The 20,512-nt window shown below is 42.3% G+C and overlaps 1 protein-coding gene across 2 annotated transcripts in view; it reads right to left on the bottom strand.

The window, feature by feature from the left end:
* The window catches only part of LOC119176710 (transport and Golgi organization protein 6 homolog), a 52,059-nt gene that overhangs the window by 9,420 nt on the left and 22,127 nt on the right, over positions 1-20,512 (bottom strand). For both annotated transcript variants that reach the window (XM_075895582.1, XM_075895581.1), the window contains exons 8-11: positions 13,135-13,208; positions 9,716-9,825; positions 6,802-6,990; positions 3,213-3,324 (exon numbers count right to left, since the gene is read on the bottom strand). In XM_075895582.1, the coding sequence (XP_075751697.1) occupies positions 3,213-3,324; positions 6,802-6,990; positions 9,716-9,825; positions 13,135-13,208 (485 nt within the window). The remainder of the gene's footprint in view (positions 1-3,212; positions 3,325-6,801; positions 6,991-9,715; positions 9,826-13,134; positions 13,209-20,512) is intronic.

Genomic DNA, 20,512 nt, shown 5'->3' with positions numbered 1-20,512 from the left:
GCAATGACATCTGTCAGATCATTATTTAGATGCACTTGATACTTTTATATATAATATATAGTCATTGCATAATAAAGTTTCACAGAAACAGAAAGTTTTGCTGTAATGTAATTAATAAATGATAAAAATAAAAGTGGTGTTAAAACTGATCCCTGGGGGACACCCGAAACAACCTCGAAATTTTCAGAAGCATTGTTTAAGGTTATGAATTGGCGTCTGTCAGATAAGTAAGCCGTAATCCAAGTAAGTATCTGGTCATTTTTTTTATACAATAACAATTTATGAATTAATTTATTATGGGACACCTTGTCGAATTCCTAGTAGAAATTCATGAATATCTTTGCTTTGCTTGATTAATCGACAGTGGGAAGTTATGCACAGTTTCAACTAATTGAGTACATGTAGAAAATCCATGCCTAAAATCATGTTCAGAAAGTTAATACATGTTTACGAATTATGTGTTCCAAAATTTGACACAAAGTAGAAGTTAGTGATATGGATTGGTAGTTCTCAATGTATGATTTTTTGCCTGACTTGTGCAGAGGTTCGATTTCCAGTAAAGTAATCCGGTAAAGAACCATCACTTAACGATCTGGTGAACACAACATGCAAGTATTTAGCACACCATTCCGCATATCAATTCAAAAACGCGTTTGGAATGCCATCATGTCCCGGTGGCTTTTTCATATCAAATATTAAGAGTAAATTACATACACCACTCTCGGAAATAACCACATCAGATATTCAAGGAAGCGATACAGAAAAATTGTGAATGAAACCATTGTCCCTTGTGAGTACCGACTAGAAAAAATCGTTAAAAGCAGAACTGCTGACGCTCTCTTTTTTTTTTTTTTTGCACACTCGCCACCTATCATCAGCTTACTGGTGGCAGAAGATTTAAGGGTTATTTGGCACTAGAATCTGTAAGAAGCCGTTTGAATTAACGGAGGCAATAGTGTACCAAATATTTTTCCTTGTCAAAAATTATTTTCATCTTTACTTTTACGGAAGTTTTTTCAATGGAGGTTTTAACGCTATACTTATTCTTGATTTTTTTTTTTTTCTTTTGAGCCTTCCTTGCAGTTGCAACACCTCGCTGGAAGTCCATGAATTACGTTATACTGATTTTTTTCACAATATTGGGCACAAAGTGCTGTGTTCATTCAAAGACAATATTTTTAAAGGAAAGTCATAAGTTATTCACAGAACAAGTACTGCTTTTGAAATAACCTAAGTATAAATCAAGCATTTCTATAATAATTCATCATCAGCACGAGGAAAATTCGGAAATGAATGTATGGTCTTCTGGCGGTAAAAGCAAATGTTCAAAAAACACAACAGGACCGCTTTATGATCAGAAATGCCATTAGTGGCTTCACAGGTTATGTGACTTTGAATGTCACCACTTACAAAAAATACCTTTGAAATTGATCCTACATTTCCCTCCACTCTCGTGGGGGAATTATCAACCATTTGCAACAAGTAAAATGTTGACCTGACATCCAACATTGTGTTGCCATCAGCATTCGACGAATGCGATAAGCAGCTCTGTCAATCAACGTTAGTAAATTGAAGTGCCCTGCCGATATTAAGTGATTGTCTGTCCTTACATGACACTGTAAGTATTCCCAGAAGTTTTCAAGGACCGCTACAGAGGAGCTAGGAGACCTACAAAAAACGCCACAAACAAAGCGAACTTTGTTTATGTATGCTTTACAGAAGACAGAATCAATGCATTGTGCATCAGATATTCTAAAAGTTGTATTGACGATTTAAACAAAATAGCCACACCTCCACCTATTCTGTCATGGTCGCCATGAAAGAACTTATAGCCCTGAAGGACGCTATCAAATATTTTGCAGCTCAGCCAGGTCACTGTGAGCATGGCAATGTCCGCGTCATGCGAAAACAGCATGCCCTCAAGTTCTACAGCTTTATTACCAATGCTACAACAATTTATGTTCAGGATCTTGAATACGTGATTGCTGTTATTCTGGTGTCATTTTTGGTTATTTGGAAACTTATACCTAAAGTTAAAACATATTAGGCCTAAGACCGTATTATGCAGAATCGTATCAATGAGATGCCACGGTAATACTAATCAAGCATAATTTTTAATTCAAATAGTATTAGCAGATGATGCCACACTACACAGAGTATGTTGCAATAAAGTATATTTATATTTATGTTGATAAAAAAGCAAAGCCTACAAATAAAAAATATTACTTAAAACAGTAATACCGATTGGCCGAATGAAAATTAACCAACATTTCAGATCGAATAGTGTAGCTCCCTGAGTGACACAGTATGCTCGCTCCCCCAGTTATGTACACTGTGGGATGAAACTTTATTGCACTCCTGTTTTGATTTCATTTTATATGATGTATGAGAGATGAAAAAGTATTTTAAAGGCCATTGCAAGATTATTCAGGCTCTAAATTACTAATTGGTCTGTGGATCAAAATCTAATAGTAGAAATATTCTTGTCATAATTGGGGATTTCCTAATATTACCAAACCGTGAGAAATAGGCAAATAACAACTCAACTTAAGTCTAACATTAATTACATTTTCACCTACATTTTACGTACTAAGACATTCCGAATTGGAAGCTACAAAAACAATATTTTCAGCTTTCTTCGAGCCCCTCGCACTTACGTTGAACTTCAATGCACACTTATTTTAGAGCTTTGAAAAATTGTACTCTAATATAATAGTATCTGGGGTATTACATCTCAAAACCACGATATGATAATGAGAGAAACCATAGTGAAGGGCTTCAGCAATTTCGACCATCTCGTGTTCTTTAACGTGAGCTGACATTGTGCAGCACATGGGCCTCTACTATTTCACATTGTAGTCTCTAAAGCACGGGTCTTTAAACGACATCCTGCGGGGCACATTAGACCAGCCTGTGGTGAACCTTTTGATGATATACCACCATTATAGCTCCGAAAATCCTCCGCTGCACTCTGCCCTGTGTGTAGCGCTTCTTTATTCATGAAACGTGAAGAAAGCCAAGAAAAATGAGCTAAAATACCATGCCTTATGATGGCCTTCTTAAAATTGTTACACTATTCTACAAAGAACGACGCAAACAGTTCATATTATAGCTCCATTAAAAATAATGCAGTTCGAGAGATGAGAAAAAATTATAAATTTTCTTCAATCTAAACAGTGATAGGTGCTCACACGATCAACAGAGACACTTACCTTCATCAGAGATATGAAAAACCTAGTGCATGACTCTTTCAAGCTGCCATGCTGGAAAACAGAGGAAGCAGCTAGGAAAGCTTGATCTATCCATTTTAGCGATTCATCATTGCTGAAACATGACACCAAATTATCTTATCACAGCACATCATTATAAAACTTGCATATCAATGCAATGTGGCACGCCACAGGTACAACAACTACAAGGCCGTACAAACTTCATTTCATGGGCCCAGCAGCACTTTCCTAGAATGTCATGAAATGAAGTCACCAAAGGAGAGTATTGCCTCTCGAATTCACCGCCGTGAAAATTTCCACAATCCCTCCCCTACGAGTGGAGTTACGAAGAATTTGTCGCAAGCTGCAATCGCATTCTCTCCTCTTGGCGAAAGCGCTGCAAGCTAAGCAGGGAGGAATGGCACGGGGAAGGCAAATGCGTCACACATGCTTCGTGAGCTCGAGCACTTCTTTCCTCTCTCTCTCTTTTCTTCCTTTGAGCGTGGCGTGGCTTTTCAGTGCGATTGCACACACACGCGTCAACAAGTTACGGCCTTCCGCAGTGGCCCCAGTAACGACTGATCGCACGAAGCTTAAGTCAGTCAAAAGCTGATACCAGGCCTCAGACGCAGTGATTTTGAGCCCATAGCGTCATTTGTGGAAAGAAGAAAAAGCAATTTTTAGCTGACTTTGAACATTTATTTTGAATTACAGGCTGCATGCTGCGTTATAATATTTCACACGTGTTCTCGGAAGCCTCGATTACTAATCGGCACCAGTTACTGACATGCTCGAAAAGTGTTGCAGGACACCCTTAAATTCTGCAAAAGAATAAAATAAAATATATATATGTATATATATATATATATATATATATGTCTCAACTTATGCGCTACGCAGAAACAAAGGCTTTGTCAAGTGGCACCGCCGTTGAAACCGCACGATTCTTCATAGAAAATATCGACCCGAAGCACGGTGCTCCGACAATCATAAGAACGGATCAAGGTACCACTTTCATGGCCACGCTCCTGAAGACAGTGCTTGAGCTCAGTGGAACAGCCCATCGGAAAACCACTTCCTATCATACACAAACAAACGGCTTAACAGAACGCCTCAGTAAGACTATGCCTGCATGTTGAGTATGTACATTGACGTGGATCCCAAGAACTGGGACGACATTCTACCAACATCACGTTCGCCTATAACACAGCACAGCAAGAAACTACACGAAGAACGCCGTTCAGTCTTCTTCATGGCCGTGAAGTAACGACGATGCTTGACGCCATGTTACTGCATGACTGCAATGACATCAATTTGGACGCTGCATCTTTTACCCAACGAACAAAAGAAGTGAGGCAGCTTGCACGCGTCCGAATCACCCAGCAACAAAATTACGACGCCCAACGTTATAATCTGCGACACAGACATGTCGTCTATCGGCCCGGGTAGAAAGTCTGGCTATGGAGTCCTACCAGCCGCTGGGGACTGTCTGAAAAATTGCTGAAGAGGTATTTTGGCCCCTACACAGTTTTACAATGCCTGAGTGACGTTAATTAAGTGATCGTTCCTGACAGCCCCTCGACAACTCGTCAGCAAAAACCAGAAATCGTGCACGTTGTGCGAATGAAGCCCTATTTTTCGAGCTGATTTGCACCATACATCTGCTGCACCATCTTTTGTAGAAGAGCATCGGAACGCTGCTCTCTGGAGGGGGGCAAATTCCGCATTGAATATACAGCACCAAGAGAGCAAAGAAGAGCACGCGCAGTGAGAGAGAAAGACGAGGTTTTCATCCGAATCAGTTTGCCAGTGTTCTGGTACAATTAAAGTGAGTTAGTTGTCCTGTATTCAACTGCTGCTATTTCTGCATCGCGACACAGGTGGAGGCGCTGGGTACATGTTCGGGATGCCTGACAACAGCCCTGCATCAAGTCCAGAAAGACTTCCGCGCATCGACACCCCCGTTCACCGCAGCAGCCGCCGCCTGTTAGGCCTCAGCTTGGAGTTCACTCCATTGCCAGAAGGCGTGACCGTGCCAGAAAGCATGACGGCACCTGGAAGCACTGGCCACAACATGTCCAGCCCAAGCATGACACAGGTGAGTGTTTTGAACACTCGACTTCCGGTTGACTTCCTCAGAAACACATATGAGGACACACATGATTGGATCGAGGAACATATGAGGACACACATGACTGGCTCAAGGAATTCGAGCTCACAGCGAATATTAACGAGTGGAACACCACACAGAAATTGGGCTACGTCCGCTTCAACAAGGAGCCCGAAATCGCTTCACGAATCGTGTGAGGTCGTCTTGGGATGAGTTCCAACAGAAGTTCCTCGGTACGTTCGCGAGCACTGAAAGACGAGAAATCGCACAGCGTCTCCTGGAGTCACGGATTCAGAAACCAAATGAATCTGTTGCGATGTTTGTTGAGGACATGGCGCAACTGTTTCGTCGAGCAGATCCCAATATGCCCAAAGCCAAAAAGGTTAGCCACCTCATGCGGGGCGGGGCGTTAAGGAGCAGCTGTTAGCTGGTCTCGTACGAAACCCGCCTACAAGTGTTGATGATTTTCTCCAAGGAGGCGACATCCATCGAACCCGCACTGCATCTACCCTACCAGCAGTATGACAGCCGAACCCACAGTGCACCGATCAGCGCGGCAGCCACGACCACAGCAAGGACACCAGAAGAAGGTTCTTTACGCCAACTGATACGTACAAGAAGAGGTCAAGAAGCTCGTCGCCAAATCGAATGACTGCGCAATTGTCTCAGTAACAGAAGTGCGCCAGGAGATCAGGCAAGCGCTCTCGCTTCTTGAGCCGAACACGAGCACCCCCAGAGCAAGCTATGCAGACACAGTCCGCCGACAGCCAGCGAACGTGCCGACACCTGATCAGTACCCCCAGTGTCGCAACGCAGAAATAGCAGCAGTTGAATACAGGACAACCTACTTTAATTGTACGAGAACACTGGCAAACCGATCGCATGAGAACCTCGTCTTTCTATACCGCTATGCGTGCTTTTCGTTGCTATCTTGGTGCTGCTTATTCGATGCGGCAATATATATATATATATATATATATATATATATATATATATATATATACGTGCAAGTGACATAGCATAAATGAAAGTTAAAGCAATAAAGTGTTTAGAGTACCATAAACCGGAAGCAGATCCACCGAGTTATTTTGAGGGGGGGTCACTTGAAGTAACACCACAAGAGGGGGGGGGGCGGTCCTGACTCCTTTGTTTTTAGTTGCATAAAAACCCCGTCCTAGCAAAATACCGTTAATGTATGCTCACAGTCGTCTCACTCATATGTTCCAATTGGTGATGAGAGGTGGATGACAAGCACCAAAGAGAGGGGGGTACTGACAAAGGCTAGGGGATGGGGGGGGGGGGGTAATCACCATTACTGCCATAAACCTTTATTTTTTTTTTTCAATAATGATTGTTATAGTCAAATGATGAGATCAAAAATAATGGAATGGCAATTAAGTTTGCAAGGTTGGCAGCATGACTGAAAGTAAAAACACTCGAATCGACAAACAAGAAGCCCTCAAAGAGAGTACTACTGCTCACCTCATTGGTGACGATCGATGTATTGCTTCGACACCACCGCCACTACCAAGCACAAAGGCAATGTCGTCACGCAATGTGGCCAGTGGAAGGTGATTTGTACCTTTGAAGAGACACCAGTGTAATAATTCCATTGCTGTTGTAGATGGCTGGCTGTGGTACACTGCACACAAGACTTCTTCACAAGGCTTGCTGAAACAAGTATCAGAGTATCAATATCTTTCACCCAATTCCTTGACGAGGCTCGTGTAGCACACTTGGTACTCTTAAGACAAGCAGGCTGAAAAGCACCATTTGCCTTATACAGTCGAGCCCCTTTATAAGAGACAGTAATAGAAGATAAACGGGTATGAGACACCAGTGTGCCTACAGTAAAATATGAGTTGGTAAAACGCATACGAGGTACCCTGCTCATAAGAGACATTCCATATAAAAGACAAGAAATGCTGCCCAGAGCATGCCTCTTAAAGGGGTTCAACTGTATAGAGCTTTAAAACTATATAAATCCTTCATAAACAGCTGTACTGCGTGACCAAATTACAGATTCAGTCGGGCTTGCAGCTGCTTTTAAACTTTTACAAATGTCACACGGACATTATAAATGATGCATTTTTTCAGTACATATCATGCAGTAATTTATGAATACTCATAAAGCAAGTCTCAGTCAGACTGACATTATGTAAAAGGTGAGATTTTTACCAATGTGCATCTGTGCATGACTACTGCAATGGCACATGTGACTTACGTGACAGCAGACCAAAAACACAAGTTATATCACACTGAGATTGGCTACAAAAAGAAACCCACAGCAAACCCCATATACAGATCAAATAATAATCGTTACGGCTTACTTCCACATTATGTTGTATCGAGAAATGCCACCCGAATTATGCAGAGCAAGATGTCTATGTTATATTCTCTGCCAACCTTTCCTTCATTACAATTGCTAAAAGCTGCCTGCATACAGCAATGTTCACATGATGCTAATAAATTTCACAGCAATTTCACTCGTTAGGCACCACTAAAGGGGACTGCAAGATTTTGAGATATTTGCTGACGGCGTGGAAGGGGGAGACAACAGAAAAGCAAAATTGTGATATTTAGTTTTCTGCCCTAATTTGAAATTTGCCATTTTGGCAGCTCTCATAGATACAGTAGTTGTATGGCCTTTGACCACCACCATTCGCCTATTAATCTGCTTCTGAGTTTGGAATAAACAAAACTGCCACCTTCTGTATGAAATGACAAGAGGAAGCTTTTTTTTCCTTCCCTTCTACGTTTAAGTCCTGCAAAGCTTAACACAGACATTTAGATTGTATAATAGGTGCTTTAATTATTTGTGGTGGTCTCGTGAAATACATACATCATACCGTAATTATGGCAGTGAATAACTACCAAAATAAGCAAAATAGGCAAGACAAAAATTTGTGTGACAGTACCACTTCATCATCAAGTAAGGAGTAGACAAATTGTGGAGAGGACACATACCATTATAAATCTTTGTCACAAATACTGCTTTTGAATATCCAGCAAAGACAAACTTATCTTTCTTTAGAAGTCTGCAATTAATTTGTTTCTTTTAAGGTCATGAAATCCACACTCCCGAAGTACTACAAGCACTTATTGTTTTTTCAGCTGCTGTAGCAACCTTAAAAACAAGACAATTACTATACGATTAACATTAAGGCAACAGCAAAATAACTGAAAACGTGAAAAAAAAAAAAAAAGTCGGCAGATCCCATATACCTTGGGAATCGATGTTGTGCGAAGCATGCAGATGGAAGCTGATTGTGTTGTCATTTTTTATTGAGCGAAACATAATGAAGTGGCACGAAAGATATGCACGAATGCATGCAAAGACATGCATTAACAGCTGCACTTGTTTTACATAACAAGTTCCTTACAGTTGTGTAACAATGCTAACAGCAACATAGATATTCGCAACACCAGAAGCGCTAAGGTGATATGAAGCGCTGGTGGTCGCGAAGATGGTAGCCCTGAACACTGCTACATAAATATACTTCTGCAGATGGTGCCTAACTACAATTGACATTGACCCGAAATGAAGCCTGCGTCATAGGAGTATGTATATATACGATGTTTATAAAATTAGACACCAAGCACTGCAACCACAATTGATGTTTCACGAACGTTAGGGTCTACTACTTGAAAAGTAGTTCCAAAACCTGGCGTGGCTTTGTGGTAAATACTTGATTGCCATGCCGAATGCTGGGGTTCACTTCCTGGTAGGACCCTGACATTTATTCCTTGCATTCGTGGGGTCAACGTTGCTGCCGATGTCAACTTTTTCTTAACGGTCACGCGTAAAAATTACCCATGTGAGTTCCCGCCGTTCCTGGGTAGACATAAACTCTCAATCATTTGTGGCATATGCCCACATACCGATGGCACATGTGCAGTCGCCATTCGTGGGTAGATATAAACTGTAAGTCATCTGTGGCATATGCCCGCATATCAGTGGCACATACCTACTCACGCGCATGTGTCACTGTCTGGCGGAAAGTGTTTGACAAGTATGCGACAAGATTGTGACATCATTCATGCCATAACAGCGAGTCGTATTTGTCATTCATGAAGCCATCTTACCCGCCCATACTAATTTTTGTTGACCCCACCTTAAAGGGTGATCACGAGAGCACCCGAACGTAGACGGCAGTCTGGCTCTACAGACAGACAGACAGACAGATGGACGGACGGATAACAGACAGACACTGAAAGTGCCTGCAGTACACAAAGAAATGCCTCTCGCATTTCAGACACTGAAAGTGCCTGCAGTACACAAAGAAATGCCTCTCGCATTTCAAACGTCAACAGGAAGTATACGGTGTAGCGTTTTAATGCCATAAAAGAAACAATGCTGCCCACTATCCCTTCAAGTAAAGCAGTACAAACTCACCGTAGGTAGGACACTGTGTTTTCAGTGCAGACGGCAATTTCAAAAATTACTGGAAAAACTGGAAGCATTGCTTCAAGAATTGGATGATTGGGGTCAAGGCAGGACACAATCTAAAAGAAGTAATCAAAATAGGTGTGACAAAATTGGTATTTATGCAAGCAGTGACATGATTGACAAAAGCTGCTTCGGGGCTGCTTTTGAAGTGGCTGAAACTTTCTCACTAATATGTGAATACAAAGAGTGTCCTAAGGTCTAGCTAGGGCAGCAGTACATGTTACCACATCTCCGAAAACATCAGCATGTGCACCCACACATGCATATAGACTATCCCAGAGGATAAAAGTGACTTACTGATTTTCATTTTCTAGTCAAGAGCCCGAAGTTTTTTCGTGTCATAAACTGACCTGTCTTAAAGTCATAAAAAAAATTACCAATACCTTTAATACCCATATGTCATACACGGAAAGCTTCTCCTATGCTTTATATGCAGTGTTTTAGCCAGAATAGAAATTGATTTGAAGCAACAGCTGCAATACTGAAAACATGGCATAAACTTCTGAGGGGTTATTTTTTGTAAGAAAGGTAACCTTCCTGATGATGTTACATGCAGGGCTGGGCAGTATTGCGACATGAGAGTATCACGGTAGTATTTCAGAGATACTTCTGAGTATCTGTACTGCTGTACCGAGATACTTTTCAAAAATGCATTTGTATCTCAGTAGTGAAATACTATTACGATGTATCGCCCGTATCACGATACTATCCAGGACATGGGTATTCTTGTTACTTTTTTTTTCGGAAATGAGCTGGAACCTTGACAGTCCACGGTGAGATATGTAAAAAACATTTCCACATTCCTGCTCAGGTCGGAACTGACACCTACCTTCTTGAAAGCGACCTAGTCGCTTTGCGACCAGCATCTCATCGTGCACCTTCAGGCAGAACTGGAATGTGTTTGAATGATCGCGTGCTCGAGCTTGCATACAATGTTATACTGCCATTTTGAATTCCAGCAGCGATATTTTAATTGTGAGGAGCATTTTATACTACACAATGGGAGCCAGCCCACAGTGCCATTTTTAAAATGTGTTCCCTCATGCCGATTGAACAAGCAGTGGTTTTATTTCTTTCTCATTTTTTTTTTCCTCTTGTTTTTTTGCGGTCCCCATTAGAAAAACCGAAGCTCTTACCACGGAAGCAACAAACCACCCAAAGAATTCGGTGTGTGGTGCCGTGTGCCATCAACGATACTTCTTTCTCCAAAACATTTATGGAAGACATTAGCGTGGCCAGGAGGTCTTTTTGCGTTTTTATCACATTTATTGTTTTGTGCATTCTTCTTTCTGGTTTCTCTATGTTTCTAGGAAACACTAAACCTTCAACTGGAAGTAAGTGCTCGTCTTCATTGTTCATGTGTTCCCCTCCTGCTTCACGCTAGGCCACTTTAGCAAAACTGGAAACCAACTCTAGCCTGAACCGCTAGTCTACTAAGTAGAAGGTCGTTGAAGTAAGCGCCGCCATTACAGCCGCTGCAAGGAATTCAGGAGCCTTACTTTCTTTTATTTAAATCAGGCTGACTGCTATGATTAAAAGCATACCTTTTCTCACTTCGTTTGTTTATGGTTTCAGCGCTTCGCTTGAACTATGCTACTTCTAGCATAGCTAATACTGTTGCCGCTAAGTACACCGATTTTGGTGTACAATGCGTGTGACACTTCCTCTCATACAGCATAGCTTTTTATTGCAACTGATATCTGTAAATATGTCATTAACAATTACGTGCAGTGTAAGCCTCCTTTGTAATGCCTTAATGGCACTTAGAGCACGATGATAAAATAATGAATAAATATAATTCCAAGTTTCAATGCGCTGCGCGTTTTAAATATTATGCTGCACATAACAAATGTCTGTACAGAGTATGACTATCGCCAACAAAGAGAAAAGTATTTCAGTATCTGTATTGCTGTATCTGTATTCCGGAATAATTTTTTCGTCCTTTAGCAAAAGTATCTCTGAGATATCCTATTACATCAATTACAAATGTATCTCAGTATCTGTATTTTAGGCTTCCAAACCATGTATTTCGATATCTGTATTCCGGAATACTTTTTCGAGTATCTCTGCCCAGTCCTGATTACATGCTTTCAGTACAAGCTGGGTATTGATACCCTTGCTAGTAGCATGATATGATGTTCACACACAAGTCTTTGTAGCACAGCTGCATGTTTGCAACATGTAAAGATGCTTTTTTACACAGTGTAAGTGGTAATTAGGCATATGATTATGATAAGCTGTGATTGTTAACATGTGACAAGTGTGATTTACCTGCTTATCACCATTCTAATCCAATAATGCTACAGTTGCACCAACATGAAGAATTAGTTGAAGTAGAAGTAACTTTCATATTGCCAGAAAAAAAAATGCTGTTCACACTTTTGTACTAAATATTTAATTTAAAAACTAGAACTGAGAATGAGTCACCTAAAGCCACCAAATTATATACCTAGATGGACTGGATCACAAGTGCAAAATTAGGGAATACCAGATCGGCATGAACCTCTAGTCAAGTTGTTTTTTTGTAGAAGCCATTGCTCAGTGGAATCAAAAAGTCACCTGAGCAAGCGTGTGGTGTCACTGAAGACATACTTTTTCAAGCTTGTAAACCCTTACTATAACACCTTTGGGATAAGTGACGAAGTGTCTTGATAAACAATAAAAAACAAATAAATGCCTTCTGTGCAGTACAATTATTGGTCATCAGATCCTTTCTTCTTCATTTTTCTTTCATCCCAGTACACTTTCGAATGACTGCCACAACTAATTCCAAGCACACGTCATCTTTTTCTCAAACACACACACATACAGGCACATACAAATGATGTATTAGCCCAACAATAGAGCAAAATTATGCAACTGCAGCCCAAATGTATCCCGGTGCTGGAGGTTTTTCCTCTGGGTGCGATTTGGCCCAGCAATGTCACTCTGCATGGTAGCCATGCAAACATCGTGTAGCTACATTTTAGCTATAGTTACAAATAGATATGTTAGTCAAGTATCTTGTGAAAAGCTTAAGTAATTTAATAGCATATAGCATTATAATACAAAATAAGACATGTAAATACTGGTGGGAACTGCACAAAATTAGCTTTCATTTTTTCAAGTTTGGTCGAGTCTTACTAAATAGCATATAGCATTAAAATACAAAATAAGACATGTAAATACTGGTGGGCACTGCACAAAATTAGCTTTCATTTTTTCAAGTTTGGTCGAGTCTTACTAAATAGCATATAGCATTATAATACAAAAAAAGGCATGTAAATACTGGTGGGCCCTGCACAAATTTAGCTTTCATTTTTTCAAGTTTGGTCGAGTCTTACTAAATAAGTACCATATAGATGAAGGGTGTCTTGGGACTTTACCTTGTGAGTTAACTCAATGCAGTTCCCCAAATCCTCTTCTGATGCAATTATACCATTAGATTTCAAGGCACCACCTGGATCAGACAGAATATGATGTTTAGTCTCGCCCGACTCAAATAGCTAATATGCTGTAAGTGTTCTATTTTTTGCAAAATCAATCTTTTTCATTTGACTTCAGTGATAGAATTACTGAATTACTCATTGACAGTAAACATTGCACAGCAATCATGTCACCAGAAGGATGCTCATATGTAAGAAATGATCATAAAAATGTTTGCAGTACGATTTAAGCACAAATTTTAAGTTGCTAACAAACAGTAATATGAATGCAGTGAATCATGAAGTTTGAAGTTGCCATGACATGGTCACCCAACAATTAACAGTTTTCAGAAAAAAATGAAGGTAGAGGGTTAAATATGCCTCTACATGTGTGAAAACTGGACAGAAAAAGATTATTATTTTAGTCCGAAATAAGCCGTACAAGGTATGCTGCAAACTACGCTCACCACCGATGAGCGCCATTTTGCCATGGCGTATGCGCCGTCACAAACCGTAAGGTTTGCTACTGAACAGCACGTCATCTGCTACTGAACAGCACGTTCCACTTGCAGTCAGTGTGTTCACTGCATTGCTTGCCACATGGTCTGCAAGTGTCAGTGTATCGCAAGTTCTGCGGCGTGTTGACGTACTATCCCTATGTTGTTGGTCCCATCATCACCTCACTTTATTTCAAGCATGCCAGGTTAACAAGTTAGTTCGTGATATGGGAGTCTGCTGCAGTAGCAAGCAAGTGTTGTTTTACACAACAAAATCGGTAAAGCGTGCTAGCATACGTGCATGCATGCTTTTCAGTGCTGAACATAATAAATAGGTGGTTGTAAGAATGAAGCCAGTTGGGATCGTTGTTTTTCCATCAGTTGTGTGTGGCATATGTACACATTAGCCGAAGCACCAGAATTACTCATTATATACATTTTGGCCTAATATTTGCTTGAACTCTGTTGACTGCTTTCAGTTCCGGTAAAAAATAGCAAGTGTGGCTTAACTATGACACTGCCTGTGAAGAGTTTGAATAAATATTTCTTCGTATTTGCAAACGGAATACGTGTTGCCCATTCAAAGGACACTTATTGACCTCAGAAAGATTGACATAAGTTGTTTGCTGCATGTAACAATGCTACTTGAGCGACGCTACACACAGCGCTACATGGGGGATGCAGTGGCAGTGTTTAAACCACTGCAAGTCATTCAGTTTCAGTGGCTAGTTGAACACAAAAAAAGCTCGATTGCAAGTGCAGCTGACCATGGCACACAATCGTCCTCTGGAAGGCAGACCGTCCAGCAGCTCGCCCAGCAAGCGGCTCGTTACACTCATGGCCCACCATAAATCCATTTCTTTCTGTTTGCCAATTTTCAGAAATGATTGGCACTCTCGCATGGCCGTTCAATGGCACGCCATGGTGACATCACGGGGCATTTCGAAGCTAGTGCGGTGTCCGGGATACGCAGCCGATACAGCAACCGGCAGAGCGACAAAACGGACATAAGCGACTGTTCTGATAAATGTGTACTGCGATGTGCTACTTGGAGAACAAAGACACAGCATTTCTGAGGCGCAGTGCGGTCGCAAGGAGCCGATCGTCTACTGGCTAGTACATCTACTTGGCAGGCACACCATGCCAAGTAGGATCGTCTACTTGGCAGGAACATCATACAAAGTCGTTTGTGCACACTCCGCTTCAGACGGCGCATAGATGCAGCGAGAAAACTATTATGTTAACACGATGATGCGAGCTTTATGGAGCGGTGCTCTAGCAGTCCTGGCAGAAGACTGAAGGGCGTTTGGGTTGTCGCCTTACGAAAGCGCGCTAAACTTGCTGTCTCGGTACCCGTGATCGACAACGTGAGCTACTCTTGTTTCTGAAAAGTGGTTCATGATGAACACAGTCCCGTACAATGATCGAGGTGGCAGTGATCGGCGCCCCTGTGAGCTCAGGTATTGGCAGCTATTAAAAGCGTGCAGTAGGCTTAAAGCGGTGCTATGCCACACCCATAGCATTTTCATCAGCGATGTGATACTGGTGCACTTTTCGGTGGTAGCCACATCGTCTTTGTTCTTTGCCAGTGGTTACCAGAAAAAGCATTGCCCCAATTGTGCAGAAGTGAGAATAATTGTTTGGCCAATGCCTTGCTCTTGCAGCAGCGCAAGTGTACAAGATAGCGACCATCACGTAATATCAGCTCATATACATGCTGTCAATGTTAATTTCGGTTCCAAAACCACCTTGTGGCACAGCAATGGCACAAGTCAGACAGAAAAGACTTTTCTGAAGCAGTATGGTGCAGTAATTTCCAGTTGGTGCAGGTTGGCACAGGTTTCTCATCACTGCTGCAGAAAAAATAAAAAAAGCCCGAGAAACTAGAGGCTAGTGCAATGCGTTCGGTTTATTTCACTTCTGATGAGCCTTTCATTTTTAAGGTGTGTGATCAATCTAAGTGGAACAATTTGTTTGTTCAAATATAAAAAAATGGTTGATCAGGCAAAGTTGCTAGAGCCGCGGCTTTGACAAAAGAATCTGACACGACAACTGCCTTCTTGCAGAATGTTTTTTGTCCCTTGATCCCTCCCCTCCAACCTCGCTAGTTGCAGGGAGATTTAGGAACTTCTCTTCCTGCCTTATCTATATCCCTGTGATGTCAACACTGAAAGGAAGTAATTTCATAGGTTGTGAAGGCAAGCTCAGGAGTGGCCAGTCAGAGGTCACCTCCTTGTCTTCCTTTTTATTTCTACCTTGCAGCGACCAGCACGTGCACTTTTTTTGTTGTTGTCCTTGTCCATATGCGCAACAATATATGCTTTTACTCTCATTTCACAGCCACAGACTTCACAAGTTCTCAGACTTGTGCTCCTCTACGGTGTCCTCAATGTGTAGTGAGTGTGTATCATGATTTGCTCCTTGATAGGCTTGTGCAAATAGTGAATTTTAGGTTCGAAGTGAATAGTGATTTTGGTCGAATGATTCTGAATCGAATTCGAATAGTATATACCTATTCGAGACAGACATATTATATAGCGAGACAGACAAGATGGGTGTTGTGGATGTCTCACTCACTGCAATGACGCAGTTCAACAACTGAACCTTGCGGCTGAAGCCACCTGTATCTGTCCTTGCAGGTCGTCGGCAGCGCGGGCTTCTCCACCCAGGAACACCGTCCACGCTTCCTTGGCGATGGAGTCACCAACCCGACCACTGCTTCAGCTGCCCATCAGATCATCAGTGGACAATGTCAATGCCTCCCCTGCGGTACCAGGGCACGCCCTAATAGACACCACGCTACAACTTCGCCGCAGGAATATGCACGGGCTCCTCTCCTTTGGGAATAACGTCCATGCTTCCCGTGGCCTGTGTCGTACCCCGGTACTCTGCCTACATACGAGCCAGCAAGAAAAGTCATCCAGGCTTACTTGCTGTTGGATCTCAACAGAGTGCGTGCTGAAATGGCTGCATACTCGGAGACCACGATCGCCGACTCTTCGAGCTTCTCACCCGACAGCGTCGCAAACCTGCGGCATACCATCCTATAACTCTGCATTGAGACTAACGAACTAACAGCATCGATCACTGAGTGAGCTCCTCCCATGTTGCCAGCATTGCATGCCAATAACACAGCTGCCTCACCTCCTATGTGGCTCCTCCCATGTTGCCAGCCCACCCGAGCAACTTTGAGAGCTTTGGTTTTCTGTCATCCAGCTCTCACACCAGCTGGGTTGCTTCGTGCCGATGAGCTCTGCATTGCCACCTGCCACCCCACCATCACCAGCCTTCTACGGACTACCGGAATTACATGGGCTTCAGAAGAATGCCGACAGCTGGGTGGCAATAGTCAACACGCTAGCAGTTCGTGAGGTCTGGATAGAGTCTTAGTGATGGTCCATAGCCATCGAACACTTTTGAAAATGGCGCCGCGGCATGGCAACAGTATGAAGGCATGCTGTAGCAGTCCTGGGTAGAGTGGAGCAATAAGCTCATAGCTGCCTTTGGACAGACACTATGACCATGCTGCTACCATACAGTCTACGCTGACCGCAATCAAGGATGGAGCTCAGGAGGAGCACTACCTCGAGACTGCAACTGTGCATTCCAGCTCACCTTTAGAGAGTGTCACAACCTGCCCAGGGACACAAACACAACTGAGCCCTTTTTCATGATTTCAGACCACATCTCATTCGCAGCCATTAGAGAAGCGATTCCGAAGCTCGCCATCAGATGAGCATGCCCCTGCTACAATTTTGCAACAGTGACAGTCAGAGGAGCGGTCTTCACTTCTAGCACAGTCACACCGGCAACCTGACCTGCCTGTGAATTCCAGGAAAGAGGAGCTGGTCATGCAAAAGCATGGTCCTCAGCTGTTAATGCAGCTATTGGCCGCATGTGCAGACTCTCAGCTACTGTTGAGTGACACACCGCTTAAAGAAGTCAAAGCGACAGACGATGCCACATCCGTCAAGGATCAGCCCCTTTCATTCGGCGGGTATCATTGCATGACTGAGCTTACACCTCAGCCAGAAGTTGATATACATCAGCCCTGCCCCCTACCATGTGAGCTTGTTCCCTACCAGAACCAGCTCATTCAGACTGCCACTGAAAGGAATGTGGACAACGACGGAGTGCTTTGTTGCACCGTATCCGTCACTGGTTGATCGGGCAGCGACAAGTTCGAAGGGAGAAACAGTGAGATCGAGATGGCTTTGGACAACTGCAATAATCTATATATATCATGACCTAACGAATCTGCACAATATATTTTACAAATTAAAATAATGCCTCTGTAAAAATGCTTTTTTTTAGTTCAAAGGCAGCTTAAACAATTTCCAGTAGTCGCATTTGGCTTTCGGCAGAATGCTAGTGGATGACCTGTAAAATATGTAAGAGTTAAAATTTACTATCCTTAGAGCTTATAAACTGGCATACCAAGCTTTTTAACTTAAAAAAGTTATGAATCAATTTGAGGGTAATATATTAATTTAAAGGAGCCCTGCAACACTTTTTCATGTAGCCATAAAATGTATTCACTAAAGGAGCTTTATTGCCTCATGAGTTCATAGCTGCAAATATTTTTAGAATCTGTCCGGTACGAGTGGAGTTACAAAGATTTGCACACACTGCGATTGCATTTTCTTTTCTCTCATCCCGACAAAAGCACTGGAAGCTAAGCAGAGAGGGCTGGCATGGGTAAAGAAAATACATCACACGCACCTCATGACCTTGAGCCCTCTTTCTCTTTTTTTTTTTTTTCTTCGAATATGCGGCTTTTCGTGCAATTGCGCATGCACGTATAAACAAGTCGCGGCCTCCCATGGTGACTTAAGAAACGACTGAGCAAGCCTTGCTCAAATTACTCAATGGCTAATACAATGGCTGCGACAAGCAATTTTTAAGCTTGTAGCATCACTTGTCGAGAGAAGAGAAAGCAAATTTTGGCTGACTTTGAAAATTTATTGTGAATTGCAGATCGCATGCTGCGCTATAATAATTGCCTCGCGTGTTCTTGGTAGCCTCGAATACCGATCAGCAGCATTTTCTGACCCTGCCCAAAAAGTGTTGCAGGGTCTCGTTTAACTTTACAACAATGCCGATTTCCCCTGAATAAATATGTGTTTTCATGGCTTAGCACTAGTGCACTGCAGTGAAACCACCTCTACAGGATGTTACATGCGAACTAATATACATTTATTCGTTCGTTGCGAATACTTTGAAACTTTCGATAATTTAAATACGAATTGAAGCGAATTCGAATACTCTACTATTCATTCAAATATTCAAACCATTTGAATATTCGCACAAGCCTACTCCTTAATGAACACACTGCCAAAGGAAGGTGCTCGATACTTGTACATGGTCCTGTACACTGCATGCATAGGCAGCAATGCATAAAAAAATACGCAGGACTTGCACAAGTACAGACCTGTGATCACTCCAAATGTGTGTAGCATGACGATAGTTATAGCGCGAGAACAAAACGACGACACAGAGACAAGAAGGACACGAAAGACACGAGCGCTCGTGTCTTTCGTGTCCTTCTTGTCTCTGTGTCGTCGTTTTGTTCTCGCGCTATAACTATCGTCATGCCATACCAACTAGCCCAAGCTGCCACACTTCTAAGTGTGTAGCATGGCTGCCCAGAGCATATCTCTCTCCAAGGCATGTCATGAAGGGTTTCGTGCTTCAATACTATGCTCGCTGTGTTCCTTCCATAAATCTGCACAATCCATACCTCCTTGTGCCTCTTTTGCGTGACAGGTATCACCAGACGTTCATTGCAAATGAATTGTTCTTTTAGAATTCTGGGTACAACCGCTCCTTTAATACACTACTTGAATGCTCCTATGGGAGAAAGCATGCGTGCACTGTAGTACCCTCGTATTTATCATAACCCTGTCCTACTGGCACTTAAAAGTCTTCTTCAGAACAGACTTCTCCCTAAAAGGAGATCTTGACAGCAGACACAAGGCAGAGAGTGAACTTCTTTTCAAAAGCAGTCTTTTTCGTAAACTGAGTTTATCTTTTTTGCGGTGTAGAATGAGTAGCCTGGGCGTCAAGCCATTTTCAAGTCAAGAAAAAAAAAAGTGTATGCTTGTTTTTCTGTCATCAAGGCTCTTTATAAAAACCAATTTCATACCCTGCAGAAGATATAATGAACCCTTTACATGGTTATTTCCTTTTCTACTGTCTTGAGCATCTAGAACAAATCAGTGACATCACGTGGTAATGCTCCCCCTCGTGCCGTTTTGCACCAGCAGGAAAGGCGTGCTCGGCAGTCACGTGTGTACTCGGTAATCCAGTAGTCTGAGCGTCTATGGTCAACCCCGGGGACCGAGCAGCCGGCAGCGCCCAAAAAAAGCAGCGTCTACAATGGTAGGAGGTGGGCACCTGGAGTTTAATCAGACTATGGGACGGTGACCTGGACTCATTACACACACTGAAGCACAACGGCGAAGTGTACGCCAGCAGCGTCTGCCGCACTTTCCACAGCGAGAATGCAGGCCATAAGACTTGCGATTCTCGCTTTTTCTTAGGTATGATCGCCCATAACATGTCGAGAGCACCAAAACACAAATATAATAAATAAAAGCACAGTAATGCTAGACGGACGTGTACACGAAACTAGTTATAAAATGCTTCCTTAACTAATGCAACAAACCTTCACACTTCGGTTTCATCATCTGTTATTCTTAACGTGATTTGCAGAAACAAGCAAAACAACAAGTTTTACTTTTTGTATACCGCTACCTCGTTTTATTTTCATTGCTTCTCTTTTGACTGCTAGCATCACACTTCTAGTAGAGTCTTCGACGTAAAAAACTAAAAGGAGATTG

This window comes from Rhipicephalus microplus, chromosome 5 (genome assembly GCF_043290135.1).
Source record: "Rhipicephalus microplus isolate Deutch F79 chromosome 5, USDA_Rmic, whole genome shotgun sequence".
Taxonomy (NCBI): domain Eukaryota; kingdom Metazoa; phylum Arthropoda; class Arachnida; order Ixodida; family Ixodidae; genus Rhipicephalus; species Rhipicephalus microplus.
Note: the sequence above shows the minus strand (reverse complement) of the source record. Positions and strands in the feature narration are given on the sequence as shown.